The sequence below is a fragment of the Pholis gunnellus genome (assembly GCF_910591455.1).
Source record: "Pholis gunnellus genome assembly, chromosome: 5".
Taxonomy (NCBI): domain Eukaryota; kingdom Metazoa; phylum Chordata; class Actinopteri; order Perciformes; family Pholidae; genus Pholis; species Pholis gunnellus.
The window spans coordinates 4,295,743-4,317,522 of record NC_136531.1 but is presented as its reverse complement, the minus strand read 5'-3'; the positions used below and the strand labels follow the sequence as shown (position 1 = coordinate 4,317,522).

General features: G+C 42.6%; 3 protein-coding genes across 3 annotated transcripts; 2 read left to right on the top strand and 1 right to left on the bottom strand.

Annotated features, from left to right (window-relative positions):
* The first annotated feature begins 863 nt into the window (after window positions 1-863).
* Window positions 864-5,873, top strand: LOC306695447 (BTB/POZ domain-containing protein 3-like). Its single transcript, XM_079158689.1, has 5 exons — window positions 864-973; window positions 1,343-1,574; window positions 2,463-2,553; window positions 2,830-2,948; window positions 3,157-5,873. The coding sequence occupies exons 2-5, from the start codon at window positions 1,408-1,410 to the stop codon at window positions 4,187-4,189; spliced, it is 1,410 nt and encodes a 469-aa protein (XP_079014815.1). The 5' UTR covers window positions 864-973; window positions 1,343-1,407; the 3' UTR covers window positions 4,190-5,873.
* A 1,009-nt stretch (window positions 5,874-6,882) lies between these two features.
* acaa1 (acetyl-CoA acyltransferase 1) lies at window positions 6,883-13,373 on the top strand. Its single transcript, XM_079159873.1, has 12 exons — window positions 6,883-7,142; window positions 7,654-7,747; window positions 8,345-8,402; window positions 8,498-8,577; window positions 8,717-8,759; window positions 8,850-8,948; window positions 9,749-9,829; window positions 10,783-10,973; window positions 11,056-11,235; window positions 11,739-11,794; window positions 12,023-12,168; window positions 12,250-13,373. The coding sequence occupies exons 1-12, from the start codon at window positions 6,969-6,971 to the stop codon at window positions 12,323-12,325; spliced, it is 1,278 nt and encodes a 425-aa protein (XP_079015999.1). The 5' UTR covers window positions 6,883-6,968; the 3' UTR covers window positions 12,326-13,373.
* esf1 (ESF1, nucleolar pre-rRNA processing protein, homolog) lies at window positions 12,755-21,411 on the bottom strand. Its single transcript, XM_079159872.1, has 14 exons — window positions 21,365-21,411; window positions 19,949-20,388; window positions 18,669-19,000; window positions 18,452-18,565; window positions 18,255-18,364; window positions 17,193-17,345; window positions 16,987-17,101; window positions 16,651-16,843; window positions 16,370-16,540; window positions 16,055-16,182; window positions 15,527-15,617; window positions 14,818-14,903; window positions 14,557-14,712; window positions 12,755-13,832 (listed from the first exon to the last, which is right to left on the bottom strand). Exons 2-14 carry the CDS (start codon window positions 20,364-20,366, stop codon window positions 13,509-13,511), a joined length of 2,391 nt encoding a protein of 796 aa, XP_079015998.1. The 5' UTR covers window positions 20,367-20,388; window positions 21,365-21,411; the 3' UTR covers window positions 12,755-13,508.
* Window positions 21,412-21,780: the final 369 nt, after the last annotated feature.

The window sequence follows — 21,780 nt, the reverse complement described above, 5'->3', positions numbered from 1 at the left end:
TTATATGCAACATGTCCAGTATGAACAAGTCTGGCTGAAAGACAGCGATGAGTCATTTTTACATCAAAATATGCATATAACTACATCAATAACACATTTTACTCTACATGTATACATGTGTGAGGAGGACATCGTGCAAAATGAAATGCAAATGATACTGCAAAGGTGTAAAAGAATATTGTTACGAAAAATTCACTCGAGTGGTAACAATCATTAAACAGGACATTTATTCTTTGCAAAGAAGGAGACGAGTTGATTCACATACAGTATACATGGATCAAGGCTGCTCGGAGATCTGTCCCCGAGCCTCGTATATTTATACCAAGTAAACAGTGCCACAGGCAATATACGTCACAGAAGGATAACACACACGAATTGCCTTCATACAGCATATTCTAAGTATCTGGACACTTTAACAATTCAGTCTAGTACAAAGGTCACTTTCAAATCAGAAGACGCCATGAAGTAATGACGCCGTCTACAACTTTACAAGCAGTGCTGAGTGTTCTTTCAGATAGACTAAACTGCTGTGGCGCTTAATGTCAGGGGAAGTTCACACAACGAGGACACATAAGGACACCAGACTTTGTAAGCACACCTTATAATTAGTCATTTAGATTTTGACTCTAACAAATATATAAGAGCACAAAAAACAAAATAAAATAAATCAGTACATAGGGAAAATGAAATACATAATATATAGAATATATTTGAATCACTTTTATAATACGAATTATAGTATTATAAACAGGGACACACACACCAGTTATTTTCAGTAACAAGCTGTCGTTGCAACCTCCGGCCACCAGGTGTCAGCACTGTGCCGTTAATGAGTTGACTCTGCCGTAAACAGTAACAGAAGAAGCTAGCTAGCTACTGTAAACAAAGCTGAGCCGCTAGTCTGTCAAACAACTCAAAACCTGCGTAATGTGAAGAGAAGCTATGAACACAAAAACGTCCACATAACCGTAAAGTAAGTGGATACTGAGTTATTCATCAAACAGTTTAACGCTGACGGAGAGATGAACTCGAAAAAATTGCCTTTTAGTTAGTCAGCTAACTAACTAGCATGAACATGCTAAAGTTAAGACTAAAAAGACACATCCGGTGTTTTAGACGTTGACAAGCTGACTATGTGTTTTATACTAAATTATTTTGACTATATATTATATATATAGTCAGGAATGATTGGTGCAACGTTAAGCAGCTGGTGTAAAGGACGTGGGTGTGTGGCTAGCTTGGTTAACGTTGAGTTAGCTCAACAACATCGTAAAATCCAGACTTTTAAGCGAAGTTTTGCGGCTCTTTTCAGTGTCTGAATATAAATCACTGTTCTCGGCAGTGCTCTCCAGACTCTGCCGGGCGCCGGAGCTGCCATGACCCGGCCTGCAGTCTGACTGGAAGATAATGGCTGCAGAGCTGTTTCCCACCAAGAAGCTGGTCCCCTCCGCCTCAGCGAGCAGCACCACCTCCTCCTCCTCCTCCATCCAGCAGCAGAACCTCAACAACAACAGGACCACCGCCACACAGGGCTGCTGCAGCTGGCAGGGCCTGTTCCCGACCATCCGAGAGAGGTCGGTCTGAACCCGCTCTGCTCCAAACAAACAATACTAAAGGACAGCAACACCATAGTCAGACATCATGGCTTTCACAATATCCAGATAACAACCACCCTATATTATGCTTTACATGCAGGGAGTCTTAATAAACCACATCATCATTTGCATGTGATTGTCATTTCCTGTTATTCTCTCTGGTAGATCACCCAAAGTAACTCTCATATATTTATTTGACACATATGTTATTTTATGTAAAAAGTAACTAAATGTTCATATGAACGTAGAATTATACTACTAATCTACCCAGCAGTATACAAAGTATCTCAAACTGGCTCCACATTGACAAACTTCATGTATTTGTGAGTGATAAAACACAATGTTGTCACTTTTACTTGTGATACTTTAAGTACATTTTGCTGATAATAATCAAAAGTTTGAGATCAGGACTGTTGGCGTATTTTTAGACGATGGTATTTCTACTTAAAATCAAAAGTAAGCTGAAGAAAACATCACAGAGCTCTAATAGTGACGTGAAGAAGAAACTACATGAACCGTCACAAAGAATCATTCAGATGATGATCGGAAGTGATTCTTCATTTCCTATTTTGTTCTTTGATGAGGAAACATTCTTTGCTTGGCTTCACCAAAGTAAAAGTAACGAGTCAAGTCAGTTTTATTTATACGTTTGTCTCAGAGGACCTTTTAACCAAGTGAAAGCTTTACAGGAACATGTGAACGTTAGAGGACTTGATTTTAAACAATAGATCCTGAATGCCGCTTTTGTTTCTTTTAACTTTATTTAACTTTGAGTATCATGTACCAGAGGTTTAGATGTTCTAGTGTGTGGATACACATATTCTTTTATTTTCATATTGTAAGATAAACTGTTTTGTGTCCTCGTAGGAATTCAGTCATGTTCAACAATGAGATGATGGCGGATGTTCACTTTGTGGTGGGGCCGCCTGGCGGGACGCAGCGAGTCCCGGGACATAAGGTAGAACTCTCCAACCGCTTCAACCACAGAAGTTTGACTCAGACACGACCAAGAGGCTGAAAGCCGGACAACATCCAAACTTTGCATGTTTACAACTTGTTTACCTTCTCATCTCATAATAACAAATTGTTAAAAATGCATAAGTTCAGTCATAAAAATCAGGCCGAGGACCAAATATCAAATGTTGAAGGCCTGAGTGAGTGAGCCAGATTTGTACCCGTTATAAGAGGAGATGTTGTCTCTTATGTCGTCCATGTTGTTCCTCTGCTCCGTCAGTACGTCCTGGCCGTCGGCAGCTCCGTGTTCCACGCCATGTTTTATGGAGAGCTGGCGGAGGACCAGGAAGAGATCCGGATCCCCGACGTGGAGCCTCCTTCGTTCCTGGCCATGCTGAAGTATGTCAACCTCTGATTCAGTCTTCATGGACAGTGATGGTGCTGTGTGGGCGTGTCTTAGACACAAGACACACAAAACAAATACTCATTATACTTCTCAATATAAAAAGTACCGACTAAAGATGTTTGGACCTAATTGTACTTCGCCATGAAATGAGCAAAATGTAAGTTTGTGACGTCGAGTTGATCCCTTCCTCTACCTTCTCAGGTACATCTACTGTGATGAGATCGACCTGTGTGCTGACACCGTGCTCGCCACCCTCTACGCCGCCAAAAAGTACATCGTGCCTCACCTGGCCCGGGCCTGTGTCAACTTCCTGGAGACCAGCCTGAGCGCCAAGAACGCCTGCGTGCTGCTGTCTCAGAGCTGCCTGTTCGAGGAGCCCGACCTGACGCAGCGCTGCTGGGAGGTGATCGACGCTCAGGCCGAGCTCGCCCTGCGCTCCGAAGGCTTCTGCGACATCGACACCCAGACGCTGGAGAGCATCCTGCGGCGGGAGACCCTCAACGCCAAAGAGATGGTGGTGTTCGAGGCGGCGCTGAACTGGGCCGAGGCCGAGTGTCAACGGCAGGACCTGACGCCGACTATCGAGAACAAGCGCCTGATGCTGGGGAAGGCCATCTACCTGATCCGCATCCCCACGATGGTCCTGGAGGACTTCGCCAATGGGGCGGCGCAGTCCGGCGTGCTCACGCTCAACGAGACCAACGACATTTTCCTGTGGTACACCGCCGCCAACAAGCCCGAACTGCTGTTCTGCACCAAACCTCGTAAAGGCCTGGCGCCGCAGCGCTGCCACCGCTTCCAGTCCTGCGCCTACCGGAGCAACCAGTGGCGGTACCGCGGCCGCTGCGACAGCATCCAGTTCGCCGTGGACAAACGCGTCTTCATCGCCGGCTTCGGCCTGTACGGCTCCAGCTGCGGTTCGGCCGAGTACAGCGCCAAGATCGAGCTGAAGCGCCAGGGCGTGTCGATGGCCCAGAGGCACATCAAGTACTTCTCGGACGGCTCCAGCAGCACTTTCCCCGTGTCCTTCGACTACCCGGTGCAGATCGAGCCCGACACCTTCTATACCGCCAGCGTGGTGCTGGACGGCAACGAGCTCAGCTACTTCGGCCAGGAGGGCATGACAGAGGTGCAGTGTGGGAAAGTGACCTTCCAGTTCCAGTGCTCCTCGGACAGCACCAACGGCACCGGGGTGCAAGGGGGCCAGATCCCCGAACTTATCTTCTACGCCTGAGTAGAAGGGAGAACGTAGACTTTTACTTTGAAAAGTGCGGAGACGGGTTCTCGGGTAGCCGCCGGAGGAGGGAGGGACTCCTGAATCTGCTGCTGAGCCTCGGAGACGGGACGACGGGTTGGTCGGAACATGAAGGCGCTATTGAAGAAGACTGACACCTCACATTCCTTCACACCTCTGTTGTTGTTGTTTTTGTTTACAGCAGCTGTTGTTGAGTTCGGGTCGTCGCTGTTTCACTTTAGTAATGCAGGAATTACAAACAGGACGGTCTAATGCAGTGAATTAAATACCTGACAAATCAAAGTACTTCATCGTAGTTTCTATCATGTAGAGAATCTAATTTTGGCACAAAGTAGTCCTGATGTCCTAAAACACGCTGAGGGGTTAAAGGAAGAGTTACTATGTTAGCACCAGTAATTATTAGGATTGGTTGATCTAACGTCGTGTCAGGAGGCGGGTCTGAACCCGACGCATTAACGCTAAACCCAAAATATGTACACACGTCTCTCAATAACATCTGTACTATTTTCACGATCACTTTCATTGATGATTAATCCGTCTTTTTTATTAACTTTGAGACATCTTTAAACTGTTCGTCTCACTGATTAATCGACTAAACATTTGAGCACAATCCTCTCCCACAGCACATTTTACTCAAACTAAACTCAATGTGTTTTAATGTGCAACAGAAAGTTACACAAATACAATGAATAAATAAAATACTGAACCCAGCAGCTCTAAAGTGTTCACATTCTGCCATCGTCTCCACAAGACAAAACAGGTTTTCCGGTTTCTGGCCTAAAAGATGATGCGTTCCGTTTCATGAATCACAGAGACGTTAAAACGTTTAAATGAAGCTCATTCAGTTTCAGTTTAAAGATTTGGAAACATTCCTGCTCTTACTGTAGAACTGAAGGACTTTAAAACAAATGAAGCACTCCTTTTATGTTTTAACCTGTGCAGGTGTTTACTGTTGTTTTGGTTCTTAAAGGTTCTCTTTACGACATTCGGAGCATCAATATAGCAGCAAACAGCTATGTTCTTTGTGAAGATGTAGTGGAGTAATGTCTACCCGAGCAGATAACGACTCTCTCTCTCTGTTTGAGCGTCGGCTCAGCCGTCGCCATGTTTGAGAGCCGCGTGGAGGCGATAGATATGCTCTGAATGTCGTATAGAAAACCTTTAAAGCTGAATAATAGCTCTTTATATTTGTAATATGAGAGCTGATCACTCCTGACTTCTTTTATACACACTACTTCAGACATGCTGTAACCTTCCTCTGGTGCTCTGTACTGTCCTCTTCTTCTCTTAAGAAATGTGCAAACTTAAAGGAGCATTTCATACATTATATGAAAGGATTTTACCCGTAACTACACTTTTTGTTTGTGTTGTGTTTAAAGAACAGTATTCCTCAGACATCATTCCTACAGATAGTCGACAACTTCTATGCTTTTATTTTGAAAAACATGTTTGTACTGCATCCTGACTTAGTGTTTCATTAATGTTGCAGTCGTGTAAATATATTTCTGTGTTTGTGTCCTGACGCTCTTCTTCTTCATCTGCCCTCTTTGGAAATACAGTTTTATATGATTCTATATTGAAGAAACATATTTTTGGATGTCTTTGTTTCCTGTGATCTGATTCCAACCAGAATGTGCAGTGAGTGAGCTGGTGGCCTTATGAATGTGGTGTTGTGACAAATTTGGAAATAAAAGGTTGAGATGTAAAACGGGGTTTTGTTCTGTTCATCCCGCATCCGAGCAGAGGTGAAAATGTATCTCCGTCCAGTCACTCAAGTACTAAAGTAGAAGTATGAGGTACTCCTACTTTACTTGAGTATTTTCTTTTCATGCTACTTTCTACTTCTACTCCACTACGTGTGTCTGACAGCGTCAGTTACTTTACAAATTAAGATTTCTTCGCACAAAACATGAAGAATACGGTTTATACGAGAAGAACTCAAACGATTTGTCGATTGACAGAAAATGATTTGTAAAATATAAAAACAAACACATTGTGTCACGTTGGCCTCTGGGTCATTGTGGCGGCATTGTGTTCACTTTCTTTACAAACCGAACAATCAAATCAATTAATGGAGAAAATGATGAGCAGATTAATCCATAATGAAAATAATCATTAAGTAATAGTCAAAATGAGCTCCGGCTCAACAGTCACATCCTGCTTTTAATTTTATAATGAGTGATAATGATCTAATGATATGATATATGATAGTATAGCTGTCACAGGGGACATTTTTATACTTCTAATACTTTTAAGTACATTTGCCTGATTATACTTACATACTTTTACTTAAATAACACAATGCAGGACTTTTACATGTAACAGAGTGTTTTTTACAGTGTTTTTACTAATGTTACATCAATGAGTACTTTTACTCTCTATACTTTAAGCATACTTTGATGCTCATACTTTTTGTACATTTAGTCTACTCCAGTAAAAATGTTGAATGTAGGACTTGTAACCGTGTATTTCTACACTGCAGTACTAAAGTGTATTTCTTCGTAGTATTACTAATGTTGCATCAAATACATCTAGGGAAGTAAAAAGAAAAGTACAAAAGTGACATAAAACCGGAACCGGAAATGTTTCAGTCGGACACAACGCAGATGAGAACCGCTCGGACTCGATTTGCTGTAGTTTGTCCCTCCGCGCTTTCCATCCTGCCAGTTGACAGCTGAGAGCAAAGTACAAACTAAACAGGCCGTTTGCAGCCGCGTTAACGTCGCAGATTAAACTCTGGTTTTATTTTAGTGTCGACATGCACAGATTAAAAATCATCTCGGGCCACTTGTCACCCTCCGGGTCCTCCAGATGCACGCGGGATTTAGGGGGGACGGAGTGCGGATCTGCGGGGAGCAGCAGTCCGGAGGACGTGGTGGTGGTTCACGGACGGAGGACGGCTATCGGGAAAGCGAAGAGAGGAGCGTTTAAGGTAACTTCCACTGGTTCATGGAGCTGATACAGGGAGCAAAACAACCAACGGTACTAGTGGGAGAGGTAGTGGGATCCTTTAGTTGCAATATAAATACACTGTGCAACACAACAATTATTCTGTCTGTATATATAATATTTTAGTTATTGTGGATTTTTTATAATTATATTCCATACTGTTTTATTACTTATTTATAATTGTTTTGAGCTTGTGTTTTTACTATGTCTCTTGTTTGGAGATACGTGTTGTAATATTTTAAGTAACTAAAGCTTAATGTGGTAGTAAAAAGTATAATGGTTACCTCTGAGATGTAGTATAAAGTGGAAATACTCGAGTGAATGTACTTAGTTACATTCAAACACTGGTTTCTGCAAATAAACTAATGATGAAGCTGAGGTCAATTAAATATTTTACTAAAAGAAATCAAAGTTCAGTGGACTTTTACTACATGAAGCTGAGAATCATTCTGTACTTAATAACTTACTAATTAAACCCTTCCGCTCGCCTGCAGGACACGACGCCTGACGAGCTGCTGAGTGCAGTGATGACAGCTGTGCTCACAGATGTTGGCCTTTCACCCGACAAGCTGGGAGACGTTTGTGTCGGTGAGACGAGACTTCATTTCTCTACATCGTTCTTTTGACCGACGCCATGTTGTGGGCGTCAACATTAAAGTGATGAACACATGAATGCATCAATAATTATAATACACATTATTCTGAAACGGACCAAGCTGCCTAGCAAGTACTTTACTTTTTATGGTGGTACTTAAGTATAAGTATATTTTGATGCTAATACTTCTGAACTTTCGTTGAGTACGATTTTAAATGCAAGACTTTTACTTTTAACTGAGTACTTCTACACTGTGTTCTTGCTACTTTTACTTCAGTAAAAGATCTGAGTACTTCTTCCACCGCTGGCTGTGAAACAAGTTCATCAGGCAGATATCAATGAATTAAAAGGTTTTAATATATAAAACATATTAAGATATATTATATATTAAGACATTATGGGAATACTAACGGGCAGCTGTATATATTTTAGTTTCTTAAAGGCAGGAAAATTGTAAATAAATGTACTTAATTAATTCAATTGCAGCAGCACACAGAGCGGAGCCCTCACGTATGTTTGCTGCACTGACTCTGGTGTGTTTTACATTTTAAATGCACTCTTCGTTGACCTGTGTGTGTCGCTGTCTGCAGGTAACGTGCTGCAGCCCGGTGCCGGTGCTCTGATGGCCAGGGTGGCTCACTTCCTCAGGTCAGACCCATCATCATCATCATCATCACTGATTCACACGCTCTTCCTCCTTCATTCAGTCACAGCGTGTCTCACGGCTCTGTTCTTCGTTTCAGCGGCTTTCCAGAGACGGTACCCACCTACACCGTCAACAGACAGTGCTCCTCCGGACTGCAGGCTCTGTTCAACATCGCAGGTACAAACTCCTCAATCGTCACTTATATATATATATATATATATATATATATATATATATATATATATATATATATATATATAAAAAAAACCTATAACTGCACTGTATGTTTACTCTGTTTGTAACTCCGTTTGTGCAGGAGCTATCAGGAGCAGCTCCATTGACCTGGGCCTCGCCTGTGGGTACGTTTCTTCATCATTCAAACTGTGAAAAGATAGTTAAAATCTGCTGTTTTTTTACACTGCGTGTGTGTGTATGTGTGTGTTTGTCAGCGTGGAGAGCATGTCTCTGCGTCAGGTAGGAAATCCAGGAGATTTGAGCTCCAGGCTGACGGACGTCGACAAAGCCAGAGACTGCATCATCCCGATGGGGTGAGACCTCCGCTGCTCACACATCAGACCACATGCTGCAGAATACTGTGATTTAACTGAAGGTCCCTGAATTACAATCAAAGCTATAATCCCAAATAGAATGTCTATTGCAACTAACTAATGTGAGCAACTAACGTCTTCTAAACTACTTACTCCACACCAACATGTTTTATACCAATCCCTAAATGATTTTGTTATAATCCCATATTTAGTTTTACAGCCCTAAAATCTATTATTATCGCGAAAACGTCTCATCCCAAATTGTGCCGTTAATCTCAAATGGTTTTATCGTGGCATTTTTTATAATCCCTAAATTAGTTTTAGCCCTCCCAAAATGTGAAAATTAAAATGTTGGGATGTCGCCCTGAAATGTTTATATAATCCAAAAAAACACTAAATGTATTTCCCGCAAATTTGTTTCCACTCCACCTGTAATCCCCCAAATAATTTTATTCTGAACTTTATGATGAATTATAATCTTGAAACTAATCCCAAAATGATACAGCCCTTAAATGTATTTATATACAGTAACCCACGATTTGTTAGAATCCCACAAAATGGTTTATAATGTATAATTCCAAAACCTGTTGAAGCATTTCTTCTAATATGTATGTTTGGTTACAAAATGTGATATTTCCCTTCACTGATCCGCTCAGCTGTGTTATTGTGATCCGTCAGACTGCTGAAGTGCAGTTAGTATTAGACCGACACCAGCATTCATCCCTCTGTCCAATCTGTGGCGTGTAGACAAACACAACATGCGTCTGAACAGACGCTCCACATGTTCTCTGTTTTTACAGCATCACCTCAGAGAACATCGCAGAGAGATTCGGGGTCTCCAGAGAAAAGCAGGACGCCTTCGCTCTCAGTTCTCAGCAAAAGTGAGCGACTCAACGTTTTTGTGCCTCCATGCTGGTCGGGTTGTCTGTTCGTCAGTTCCTCCCTTTCTCGTGACCGCTATTTCTCAGGAAGACCTTTGGCACAAACGTGCAGGGATGAACTTATTAGAGTTTGGTGGTCAGAGGTCACTATGTCTTCAGTTTCACTCAAATGGGATAAAATGATTAGTGATAGGGTATCAGGAAAATGTACTTAAAGTATTAAAAGTATAAAAATGTCCCCTGTGACTTCTGTCTGTTATAAAAACCTCATAAATAAGTCTCAGTGTAGCATTTTAAGGAATGTCATGGTGTAGTACATCATAACGTCACAGTATAGTACATCATAACGTCAGTGTAGTACATCATAACGTCGTAGTATAATATAGTGTAGTACATCATAACGTCACAGTATAGTACATCATAACGTCATAGTATAGTGTGTACTGAAAAAGCTCTTAATACAATGTCATAAAAAAGTCATAGTATAAAAAGTCTGAAATATGTGTATGTGAAAAAGGCAATAAAGAAGTCATAGTATAGATTGTCAAAAAAAGAAATACTATATAGTGATTTGAAGAAAGTCATAAAAGTCTTAGAAAAGTATCTAAAAGAAGTCATAATATAATGTCTAAAATGTCAAAATAGTCATAGTACAGTATGTCGGAAAAAGCCCTATTATGTCAAGAAAGTCATAGTATATTAACAAATGTCAGTGTTTTATAAAGATGTCATTAAAAAAAGTAAAGTAAATCAATATGAAAAATGTCTTATGTCAAGAAACCTTTCCTATGCATTGATTATCTTACTAATATACCTTACTGATACCTCTGCAGAAGATATATATAGATATATATATTTTTTTTTAATGCATAATTATTATTATTATTATAATGGTTGATGTAATGGGTGATATTTGTGACAGGACACCGACACATTTAACCTGCTTCACACAGAGCGGCCCGGGCGCAGAGCACGGGTCTGTTCCAGCAGGAGATCGTTCCCGTCACCGTCCGGTGTGTGGACGACCAGGGCAACGAGCGCGAGGCGGCGGTCTGCGAGGACGACGGGATCAGAGCGGGAACGACTCTGGCGGGACTGAGCAGACTGCGGCCGGCCTTCAAACCCGACGGCACCACCACAGCAGGTCGGTCCGCTTCACTGGCCGCTGAACGCGCTCACCTCTCCCGGCCGCCGCCGACTCTCAAAAACGCGTGTTCTGTCTCCAGGTAACTCCAGCCAGGTGAGCGACGGGGCCGCGGCCGTGCTGATTGGTCGCAGGTCTGCGGTCGAGGCTCTGGGTCTGCCGGTCCTGGGGGTCCTGAGGGCCAGTGCGGTGGTGGGGGTCCCCCCGGACGTTATGGGTATCGGACCAGCATTCGCCATCCCCGCAGCTCTGGAGCAGGCTGGTAAGGTGTGCGTGTGCGTGTGTACTCAAGTATTTCCATTTTATGCTACTTTATACTTCTACTCTACATCTCAGAGGGAAATATTCTACTTTTTAGTGCACTATTTCTTTGATCAATTTAAATTACTAGATTTTTGAAAAATGGAGAGAAATACAAAATATAATCAAAGTGATGAACACATTAATGCATCAGTAATTATAATCCAATAATATATTCTGGGTGTACTTTTGGTACATAAAATACATGTTGATGCTAATACTTTTGTGCTTTTACTTCAGTAACGTTTTGAATGCAGGATGTAGTATTACTACTTTAATTTAACAAAAATATCTAAATTCTTCTTCCACCACTGCCTCCGTGTTATATTTACAGTGTGTAAAACTGGAAGTTCTCAAAGTAGATGTTCTGTTGTTGGTCAGAACACCAGTAAATATAGTTATTAGTATTTATCTGTCAATTACTGGTTTATGCATCCGAGTTGATGAAACTCTTTCCTCCCTCAGGACTAACTGTGGATGACATCGACGTGTTTGAAATCAACGAGGCTTTTGCCAGTCAGGTGAGTTCAGACCGAAATGTGGACGCTTGGTTTCTGTTTGAAGGAGATAAGTTTATCTCACTACACGTACACAAGCGCATGTCGAAACAGTATCTCTGTTACTAAGAATCTATTTTCTACTAAAAGATAAAGAAACCACGCTGAGGTCTGTGAAATAAGACTTGTTTCTGTAGAGACGTTGGGATGCAGTACGTGTTTTGGTTGACCTGACCCTTTGCTGCGGCTCAGGCGGTGTACTGCGTGGAGAAGCTGGGGATCCCGCTGGAGAAGGTGAACCCTAACGGCGGCGCCATCGCTCTGGGTCACCCTCTGGGCTGCACCGGAGCGCGACAGGTGGTGACGCTGCTCAACGAGCTCAGACGCAGAGGCAGGAGGTTCGTCTCAAACCGCAAACACACCGACATTCTTCTTACCGACGCGTGCGTCGTCTTAGAGCTCCTCTCTTGTGTCTGCAGGGCGTACGGCGTGGTGTCCATGTGCATCGGGACCGGGATGGGAGCGGCCGCTGTGTTCGAGTACCCCGGACCGTAGGAGCCAAATCAAGACCACGTCACTGATCAAAAGCCTGCTTTAAGGCAGAATGAGGATTTTCCCAAAAACATTAGGCTAGAAGCTGATGTCTGTTTCTGCAGAGAGCATCCTTTAAACTAACGCTGCTGTACTTTATATGTTAATACTTGTATAGAAGAGACTCTTCAAACAGCACCTGATTAAGTGCCTTTGACTCATGTTGATAATCGAGCCACTGACATGTCTTTCTTTAATTCTTCAATAAAAAACTGTAAATATTGCAGATAGAAAAGCTGCAGACAACACGTTCTTACTGTTTTCTGTAAACTGTCCTCAAAGTAAACAAACAAAAACAACCTTTTACGCAGACGTGCCGTCGTATGGAAACTAACTTGCAGCTTGAATGAATTGTGGATCAAGGTTTTAGTATTCACTCATCAAAACACACCATTTCATATTTAGCTGCAAAAATCAGGAATTTATGTGAAGATACGGAGTTATATTTTCTGTGTCTGATGTTATGCATACATGATGTTTTGTCAAATCTAAAGGACCAATCGACAACGTTAATTATGTTTGTAAATTAATTGAAATCAACAGATTAATGGGCCTCATGCAAGAGCGTTCCATCTCCTAAACCTTTGAGCGCTCCAAGTCCGTTTCAACAAACTGACTGGATCAAAATATGAACTTTATCAGCTTAAATTATTGATATGTTTGAAAGTATAACAGGAAGAATGTGACTCGTGACACTGACGTGGTGTAAAGAGAAGACGTCTCACTGTGTTGAACTACAGGAGACGACACTGAGACGAGTATTAAGAATTAAGACTCTCCTGTGTGCAAACAAAACATCTCCTATAACGACGTCTGATGGGTCGGAACCACACGTGAACTGTGTTCTAACTTCGAGGAATCTGTTGTGCTGCTTGTTCTTGCATGAGGCTCAATCGAGCCCCGTTTTCTACAATGACTTTGAAATGACTTTGTAAAAGTGGACCGTGAAGAATGTTTTCACGAAACTGATTTTCTATGTGCAACAATAAAACATTTCAACATGATCTGATGCAGCAGGATTCAGTTTTTACTGAAAACATAGTGCTGGATTCCTCATCGTGTGCTATCCTTTCCTCTACGAACACGTCAGTCCATCAGTCAGTGATTTTAGGAGGAACCAGAGTCTCAGTCCACTTTCTTGTGAAACCTACACGAGCTTCTGCTTCTTCCGAGCCTGAAACTGCTCCGTTTTGCTTTTGATGGACTTGATGAGCAGAGACAAACTGGGGTCCATCGATTTCTTCGAGGTGCCCTCCTCCTCCGCCGGAGCGCTAGAGTCATTTTCCACTTCCTGTTTCCCAGCCTCGGCGCTCAGCTGCTGCCGCCGCTCCTCCTCCTCCCCTCGCCGGCGCTGCTTCTCAGCCAGGATGCTCTGCGTGGCTTTGGTCTGCTTGTAGTTGGGGTGGGACGGGTCCAGGTTGAACAGGTGGGAGGTGAACATGGCCTGGAAACGAGTGTCTTTAACGTCCACCTGGACACAGAACGAAAGGACACAGGTCAGGAAACATTTAAAGCACCGTACCGTGTACGTTTCATCCATTTAACAACAGAGCGAACAGACTCCCTACTGTGTTTTACTATGTCGGCGCTCATTCGATTTGTATACAGCAGCCGCCACCCAAGGGTGCCTACAGGAGGAATTATACTTCTATCTGCTTAAAACGAGGGCGGTGCGGTAATAATTGGTTTTTAACATTCGAATGAAGCTCCTATCATCATATTCTATGATGTCATCACCGTGAAAAATTAGATATTTTATGTGACGTGGTTGTATAAATGGTATTCATGGAGCTCTCAGATTGCTGCATGACGGAGAGAAAACATCTTGAGTTCAGTGAAAATAGTTTTTGAAACGCTAAACGTCATCAAATACATCCGTCTATTTCATGACCTTTAGATTTGAAGAGACATTTAAAAAAGAAGCTGCACAGCATGCGAATGTCTTCTGTTATGAAGGAAGCGTTGAACTACACACACAATGTTTATGTTTATAAAACACTAAGAGGAGGAGGCGGGTTTCAGTAAAGTGTTACTATTCGGGGTAAAGCACCACAAATTAAGTGAAATCTCAAAACTGTGACAAACAAAAGAAGACATTTGCTTGTGTTTTATAAATTAGGGTGAACCGCTGGTCCCTACATTATTTGTTTAAGTTCTGGTCCAGCACAACAACACCTGCTCATCATCGCACAGACCTGGAATTCGTCGCCCTCCGGCGGCCCGTCGCCCTTCTTCAGCAGCTTCTTCCTCTTCTTCTTGCTCAGGTTCTGCTGCTCCACGATCTTGTCGTAGTTGAAGTGTTTGTGTTTGGCTTCGTTGCCGTCGTCCTCCATCAGCAGAGCCATCTCAGCCTGCACACACACACACACACACACACACACACACACACACACAAAGTTCAGAGGTGGTCGGCGCTCGGCTCTACAGCTTTGGTGATTTGGGGACTGAACTCTGACCTTTTGTTTCTCCAGCTCCTCTTCCTCCTCAGCTGTCCGCTCCTCTTCCTTCTTCTTCTTCTTCCACTTCGGTTTCTTCTTCATGTCTGCAAACACATCAGACAACACTGATCATCAACATGCTGCTGAACTAATTAATAATCGAAACTCAAAACTGTACCAACTTATAATAAGCAAAGATCAAGAACGACTTTTCATGTTCAAATCTACGGACACACTGAGTTTGGTCCCATTCTGAGGTTAACGTGATAAAACGTTAATCTCAGTTAATATGTGCACTTTAAGCTGCATGTGAATATATAAATGAATTCAGACTGTACCTCAGTATTAAACACACTGTATAGAGACGTGCATATACTGTACATATCTATTTCACGAATATAAAGTAAACTATAATAATAAATATTTGTTCCAGCGCTCTTTGCACTTTTGAATTATTTTAACAATTTACAGAAACAGTTACACTTCGTGTATAGAAACTGTGTATTGTTTTCCATTGTTGCTTTATTATATTACTGTATTTAAATACACAGTTTTCACCGACTTGTATGTACATTATAGTTAAATGTGTAATTTTATTGTCCTTGTTTTTGTGTCTTTTTCCATCTTCCAGTAAATTGTTCTTGGATTGTGATTAACTTTGTTCTTTTCTCCACTTTCATACTGAGAGGTGATGGACAATAACGAGAGCATGAGACATATTGATCACCTGTAGCGGCGAGCTCCTCGGCGAAGAAGGGGTCGCTGAGATCGACGTCTGGAGGAAGGTCTTCGTCACTGAGCTCCTCCTCATCCTCTCCCTGATGCAAAAGAAAACAGAAAGCGGATTATTGAAACCGCAGAGGGAACCGGAAAATCACAAATCTGCCCAAAAACATCTGTTTCTAAAGTAGATTGAGTAATAATAACGGAGATTGTACTGTGATGCTGGTTTGCAGCAGCGTGATGAATTAATGGTACGGGCGCTACAACCATGCGTGATGACAGCCGCTCTTAGAGAACCTCGCTGACACGACACAATCTGTGAAACCTTTTTCTCATCGACAGATGTTCGGGAGCATTTCTACATCCATTCATAACCAACTGTGGGAGTGGAAATGAGACTCGTGCATGTTTATAAAACAGCATGAGGAGAGGAATGCCGATGCCTCCTCTGTGCGCACAACAGAGTTTCATGCATCTGGCCGCTGTTATGAACTGTGAAGTGCTGTTTGTGTGGGAGGACGAATCCTCTTACCTCTTTGCTTTGAGATTTCTTCTGCTTCTTCTTGTCTTTCTTCTTCTGCAAGAACCCCTCCCAGGGCGTCAGCTTGTCCGTTCCCTCCAGTTTCTTCTTCACCAGCTGCTCCGTCGTCTCCTTCAGTCCTGCAGACAGATAAAAATGCACAAATAATAAACTAACTGGAGCTCAAACACTCACAGCCATATACACACTTTGTTACAGGTCACCAAACACTGGAGCCTATAAAAATAGAGAGGACACTTCTTTACCAAAGGAAAAAACAAAGAACACAGACACGGCTTTAATAAGCCTGCTTCCGTCTCCTCGTACCTGGCACCCAGGTGATCTCCATCTCCATGTCTCTGTCCTCGTGCAGCTTCTTCTCTTTGACCTGGATGCCTTTCAGCAGCTCTCTGTACTTGGCGATCTGCTGCTCGCCTTTCTTCTTCTTCTCTTCCTTCGGCGGTTTCTTCTCCACGACGGGCTCCTCTGTCTGTTTCGCTACAAACAGGAACAAGACGGACATCAGCGCCGCTTCGTCTCATCAAAGAGTTTAAACCGCCACAACACACACGCACACGTTTGAATGCGTCTCGAGCGGCCGGTCTCACCCTCTGCTGTCGCGTCGTCCTCGTCTTCACTCTCCTGCTCTCCAAACACAAAGCCTCCTTCACCATCCTCCTCTTCTTCGCTGGAGGAGGCCAGGTAGGCGTTGAAGTCCATGGCCAGCAGCTCGTCCTTGTTGAACTTCCTGTTCAGGGCGGTCACGCGGTCGTTGTCCGTCTCGTCCCACGTCAGCTGCACCTGATTGGTTAAACACAGACTCACACACATTAGTCTCACGGTCCTGCTGTTTGTCTTTCTAAAAACAGAAATTACTTGATATACTGCTGGGTAACTTAGCCTATAACAATATATTTTATGTCAGTGAAGTAACTTCTTCTTACCTTTGACGTTGCGTTTGCAGAGGAGGTGAACAGTTTGGGCGTGTAGGACAAGAGGTTCACGTCCGTCGCCACGTCTCGGGGCTCCTCGTCAAACTTGACTTCGTCAGGAATAAACCTGTTCAAACAAAAGGATCGGTAGTCAATTTAAATATTAGCTTTTCCAGAATAGTTTCAGGAAGTCAGTTTCGTATTCTTTCTCCTCTCACCGGAGGTCCAGGACGGAGCAGCTGCTCTCGTACTCGAAGCCGTCACACTCCTCGTAGACTTTAGCAGCGGTGTCGGTCGAGTCGCACTCCACCACGGCGTAGAAATACTTCAGACGCTTGAACTGGTAGTTACGCATCTTCTCCCTGTAACCTCTGAGAGACGGGGACGGGGAGGGAGGGAGGGCGAGAGAGAGAGAGAGACAGAGAGAGAGAGAGAGAGAGAGAGACAGAGAGAGAAAAAAAACATGAACCTCGAGAAGCAGAGATGGATTTCTGGCTTAATAATTTCAAGACGACGTAATTGTCGGACCAACAGATTTCATCCTGTGGCCGTCATCATGAGACACATTACAACGATTAAATAAGATGGGAATGAAAAATAATATTTACAAGCTTAAAGGGACAATATGTAACGTTTCTGCATTAAAATGTCTAAAAACGACTCAAACCGTTAAATATTTTGTTGAGTTTTGCAAAATGCTTCCAACGATTTTCAAACTCAGGAGAAATCCATCGTGTTAATCAAAGTAACGGTTTTATCCCCTTTGTGCAGCGTCAACGTTGTGGTTGTCTGCCAGAAACTCACTCTTTTTATCCAGTTTTAAGCCACATCGTTGATCTAAAAACGATGAACACTGAAGGAATCTTAACCGGGAGAAGTCACATGATCCCACGATACTTGGCAAAAACTCCAAAATCCGTCTTTTGTTATCGTTTTGATTGAGACCCCTTGTGTAATATTATGCGTTTAAAACTGGCTTGTTCCCTTTTTTATTTTCGTATTTAAATGTTCTTTGTAAAGCGTAACGACCCTGATGAAGGACGCTGGAGCTTTAACCTCTGGACGCTTTAACGTGGACATTTTAAAAGACTCCATTAGTTCAGAGGGATGTCTGACGCTTCAGTTCAAACCTTTAGAGAGTAAAACGTTGTGTGGCTCATTACCACAAGGGTCAAATGGGTTTCTGTGAACTGACCCATAGAAAGACATTACGGGTTTGTAAACAACGTTATGGTGAAACTGTTAGTCCTCCTAAGTGACAAAAACTATCTGCGTCTTACTTCTCCTCCTCGTTGTCGTCCTCCGAGTCGTCGGGCAGAGCTTTCAGCTCCAGCGGTCCGTGAGTCTCTTCCGCCTTCAGCCTCTCCTTCCCAAACTCTGACGGGTAGACCTAAGACAATACCCAGAATGCACTGCTGTTTACCTCTCTTACAGACACCCTTCTCCTGTTTGGTGACGCGACGTTGACTGGCTTTACCTTCACAGACAGCACGGCTCCTCCTTTAGGTATGAAGGAGTTGAGCAGAGCCAGCAGGTCTTTGGCTTTGATCCGGTCCCAGTCCATGTTGCAGACGGCCAGTCGGGTAGAAACCTGACACGCGAACATTCAGAAAACACAAACGCAGTTAAAGAGAGATGAAGGCTTTTCCTGTTCAGGTGAGCAGAGCGTCCTCTTCCAACAGGCGCCGCCTCACCTCGTCGCTTCGCCGGGCGTCTTTGGCCAGCTCTCCCCAGTCGTGCTCGATATCCTCTTCCTCTTTCTTCAGGATGGCGTCCACATCGTCGTCGTCTTCATCCGAGCTGGTCTCTACGTTTCCTTTACCTCTGGCCAGATCTGGTTCGCTGTCACTGTCCTCTGAGTCCAGCCCGGACTCCTCCTCCAAATCTGAGCCACTCCCCACATCGCTCTCTTCTTCTGCATCTGCATCATCGTCGTCGTCGTCGTCTTCGCTGTCGTCTGTCACACTGTCTCCCAGGTCAACATCATCATCCTCTGCAGATTTCTTCCCCTCGTCCTTTTTATCTTCTGCGTAAAATAATAAAATGTGTTACAGCCGCAGTGACGATGAGCTGCACGGATACTAAAACAACTAACAGATCATCGACGCTGCCTGTTCCTGTAGATGTATGGAGCATTCGACAGTCGGGCTGCACGATGCGAGGAGAACAGGCCACATCGTGTTCAATATCACAATAACGGTGATACTTGTGATAAATAAATAGATATTTAAGTGAATTCAGTTCTGTGTTTCTGGTAAAATACAACAACTTGCTTGCTGAATTAAAAAACATATACTTCTATTTCTAAAATTATTTTATAGACCAAATTTAACATTAACACAAAAGGCACCAATGAAAAAAAACAATGGTTACATATTTAAGTGCAGTTTTTTTTTTTTTACTGATACTTAATTTCAACTAACTAATAAAATCTCCAAACATCTGGATGTTGACAGTAAATGTCTGATTGGCCAGAGACAGCGTGGTGCACCAACAGACAGGACGTCATTTATTATGATGTCACTTTATTCAAAGGGAAATATCAGTTTAAAAAAGTGATTTCTTGTGCAGCACTAACAGACGGTTTGTAACAGTAATGCACGGTGAGCTGATGTAAACAAGTTTACCACCTTTGTATGAAAACAATTGATGCATTAGTAAAATAGCTACAATTCATTTTCTCTCAATCGATAAACAGACAAATAGAAATGAACGTACGTTTGATGGAAGTCTGGAGTGGAGACATCTCGATTCAACAACAGAAATCTATTTTCTTTTATTCTATTTCATACACTCCAGTGTAAATGTTGTTGACTAGTAAAGACTTCATAAACGCTTTTATAAATCAGATTCAACTTTATGCAAAAAAAAGCAAACGAGCACAGATTCGATTAGTGGAGCTGACGACATGTAGCTGGTTGAAATAAAGAATCTGTGCTCGTTTGCTCAGCTTGCATCAGAAACATCTACTCACCCTCTTCAACCACTCTGACGCCTCGCTCAGCCTCCTCTCCTTCAGCATCTCTTCTCTGCACTGCTTGTCCTCTCTTGGCCTCTCCGTCTGCCTTCACCAGCTTCACCAGCTTCTCCTTCCCTTTCTTCTTCTTCTTCTGGCCCTCTGCCGACTTCTTGCTCTTTACGTCCTCGTCGTCTTCGTCCTCTGAGTCGGAGAGTTTGTAGAAGCGCTTCAGGTCCTCCTTGGAGGTTTGGGTGATGGGCCGGCCTCGTTTGTCCACCGTGTTCTTCACCTTGAAGCGGTCGTCGTGAAACATGGACTGGAAACGCTTGTCGATCTTGATTTTGCGTTCTCTCTCGGGCATTTCCCAGAACCTGGGATCCTTCTGCACCCGGAGGAAGCGCTCATCGCCCTCCGGCTTCTTTTTGGACGACATGGTGGCAAACTTCAAGTGTCACCTGAAAAATAACAACAGGACATACTGTTAGGTTACATGGACAACAAGCACTGAGCCTCTTTCTCCCATCATGTGCATCTTGATTCCAACAAATTGTCGATCCTTTACTCAGCCTCTAAAATGCTTTTTGTTTGGTTCAGTGTCTGTTTCCAGCAGCTGTTTTCTGATAAACCCACCGTACTCTACCTCCACAACACCAAAGAGCAGACAGACAAGCTTGTGTTTCGATAATATTTTAAGAATTGAGAACTTTTAGCATCTTTTATTATAGTATGTAAACCATGTTCATACATCTGGAGTAAGTATTGTTTAGGTGTTGGTGGAACCCACACAGATTAATCCTGAGGGAGAACGTAAGTACTGCTTGTGCATCTCAGAGGTAAATATTGTACTTTTCACTTCACTACATTAGTCTGACTGCTTTTATAACTTTTCTGATTAGTTCTTCATCTCCTTCCTGTCCAGTGAAAACCTCGTATCTCCAGATGTGTTGATGTTGAATGAACAGGTTGTTTATATTTGATTTGAACACATGATGATCTCATAGAACATGATGCATTGATGAAGCTTAAACTAGACAACAGGATATAAAGGAGATAAAAACGTCAGCAGTAAAATGTAACATACACATTAATGCAGCAGTAAAGTAAAAACAGAGACAGGTAACATTTTACTGCACTCTGACTACTTTTACTTTTCATACGTTAATACATATTTAAAGACTTATACTTGTAGAGGAGTATTTAAACATCCCATTCACTGGGAGAACTGTTCAGCCGTTTACAACCCTGTTATTTTAAATAACGTGTTGTCAGAAATCCTCCGCTGTGGTTCAGTTTCAGTAAACATGCAAACAACAGACGGACAGTAACGGCGGGAAAACCAGCCAGCTGCTGAAACTACACACAATACTAAACATACACATCCCAAAATATATGATAAATGAGTTTAAACAGCGTTTTAAAATAAAAACTAACCTCTCTGGTGTTCTGCTACACGTGTTTTCCCAGCATGCAACGCTTTGGTGCCTTTTCTAACTTCCTGTCCCTTCCTTGGTACGGCAAGCGAAGTGGGACAAACGAGACAAAACGCTCACCGAGGCTTGAGATACTTTAAAAAAACACTTTCTCGCTGACATGGTTTCCAAAATATGACTTTTTCTCTGCCTGTCATCAATCAAAACTATTACAACACGTATTTTATTAATTAATATTGATTGATCAATTTGTCGTTGTCGATGAATGAAAGATGTGGGGCAGGTGCTTTAATAAACTACGTTATATAGTCTAAACAGTAATAAATCATAAGTCTATAGTCTAATAAATTCAACCATACTTGTAGATTAAATATCATCTGATATTTCTTAGTCTAATATCTTAGTAATGTCACTCAA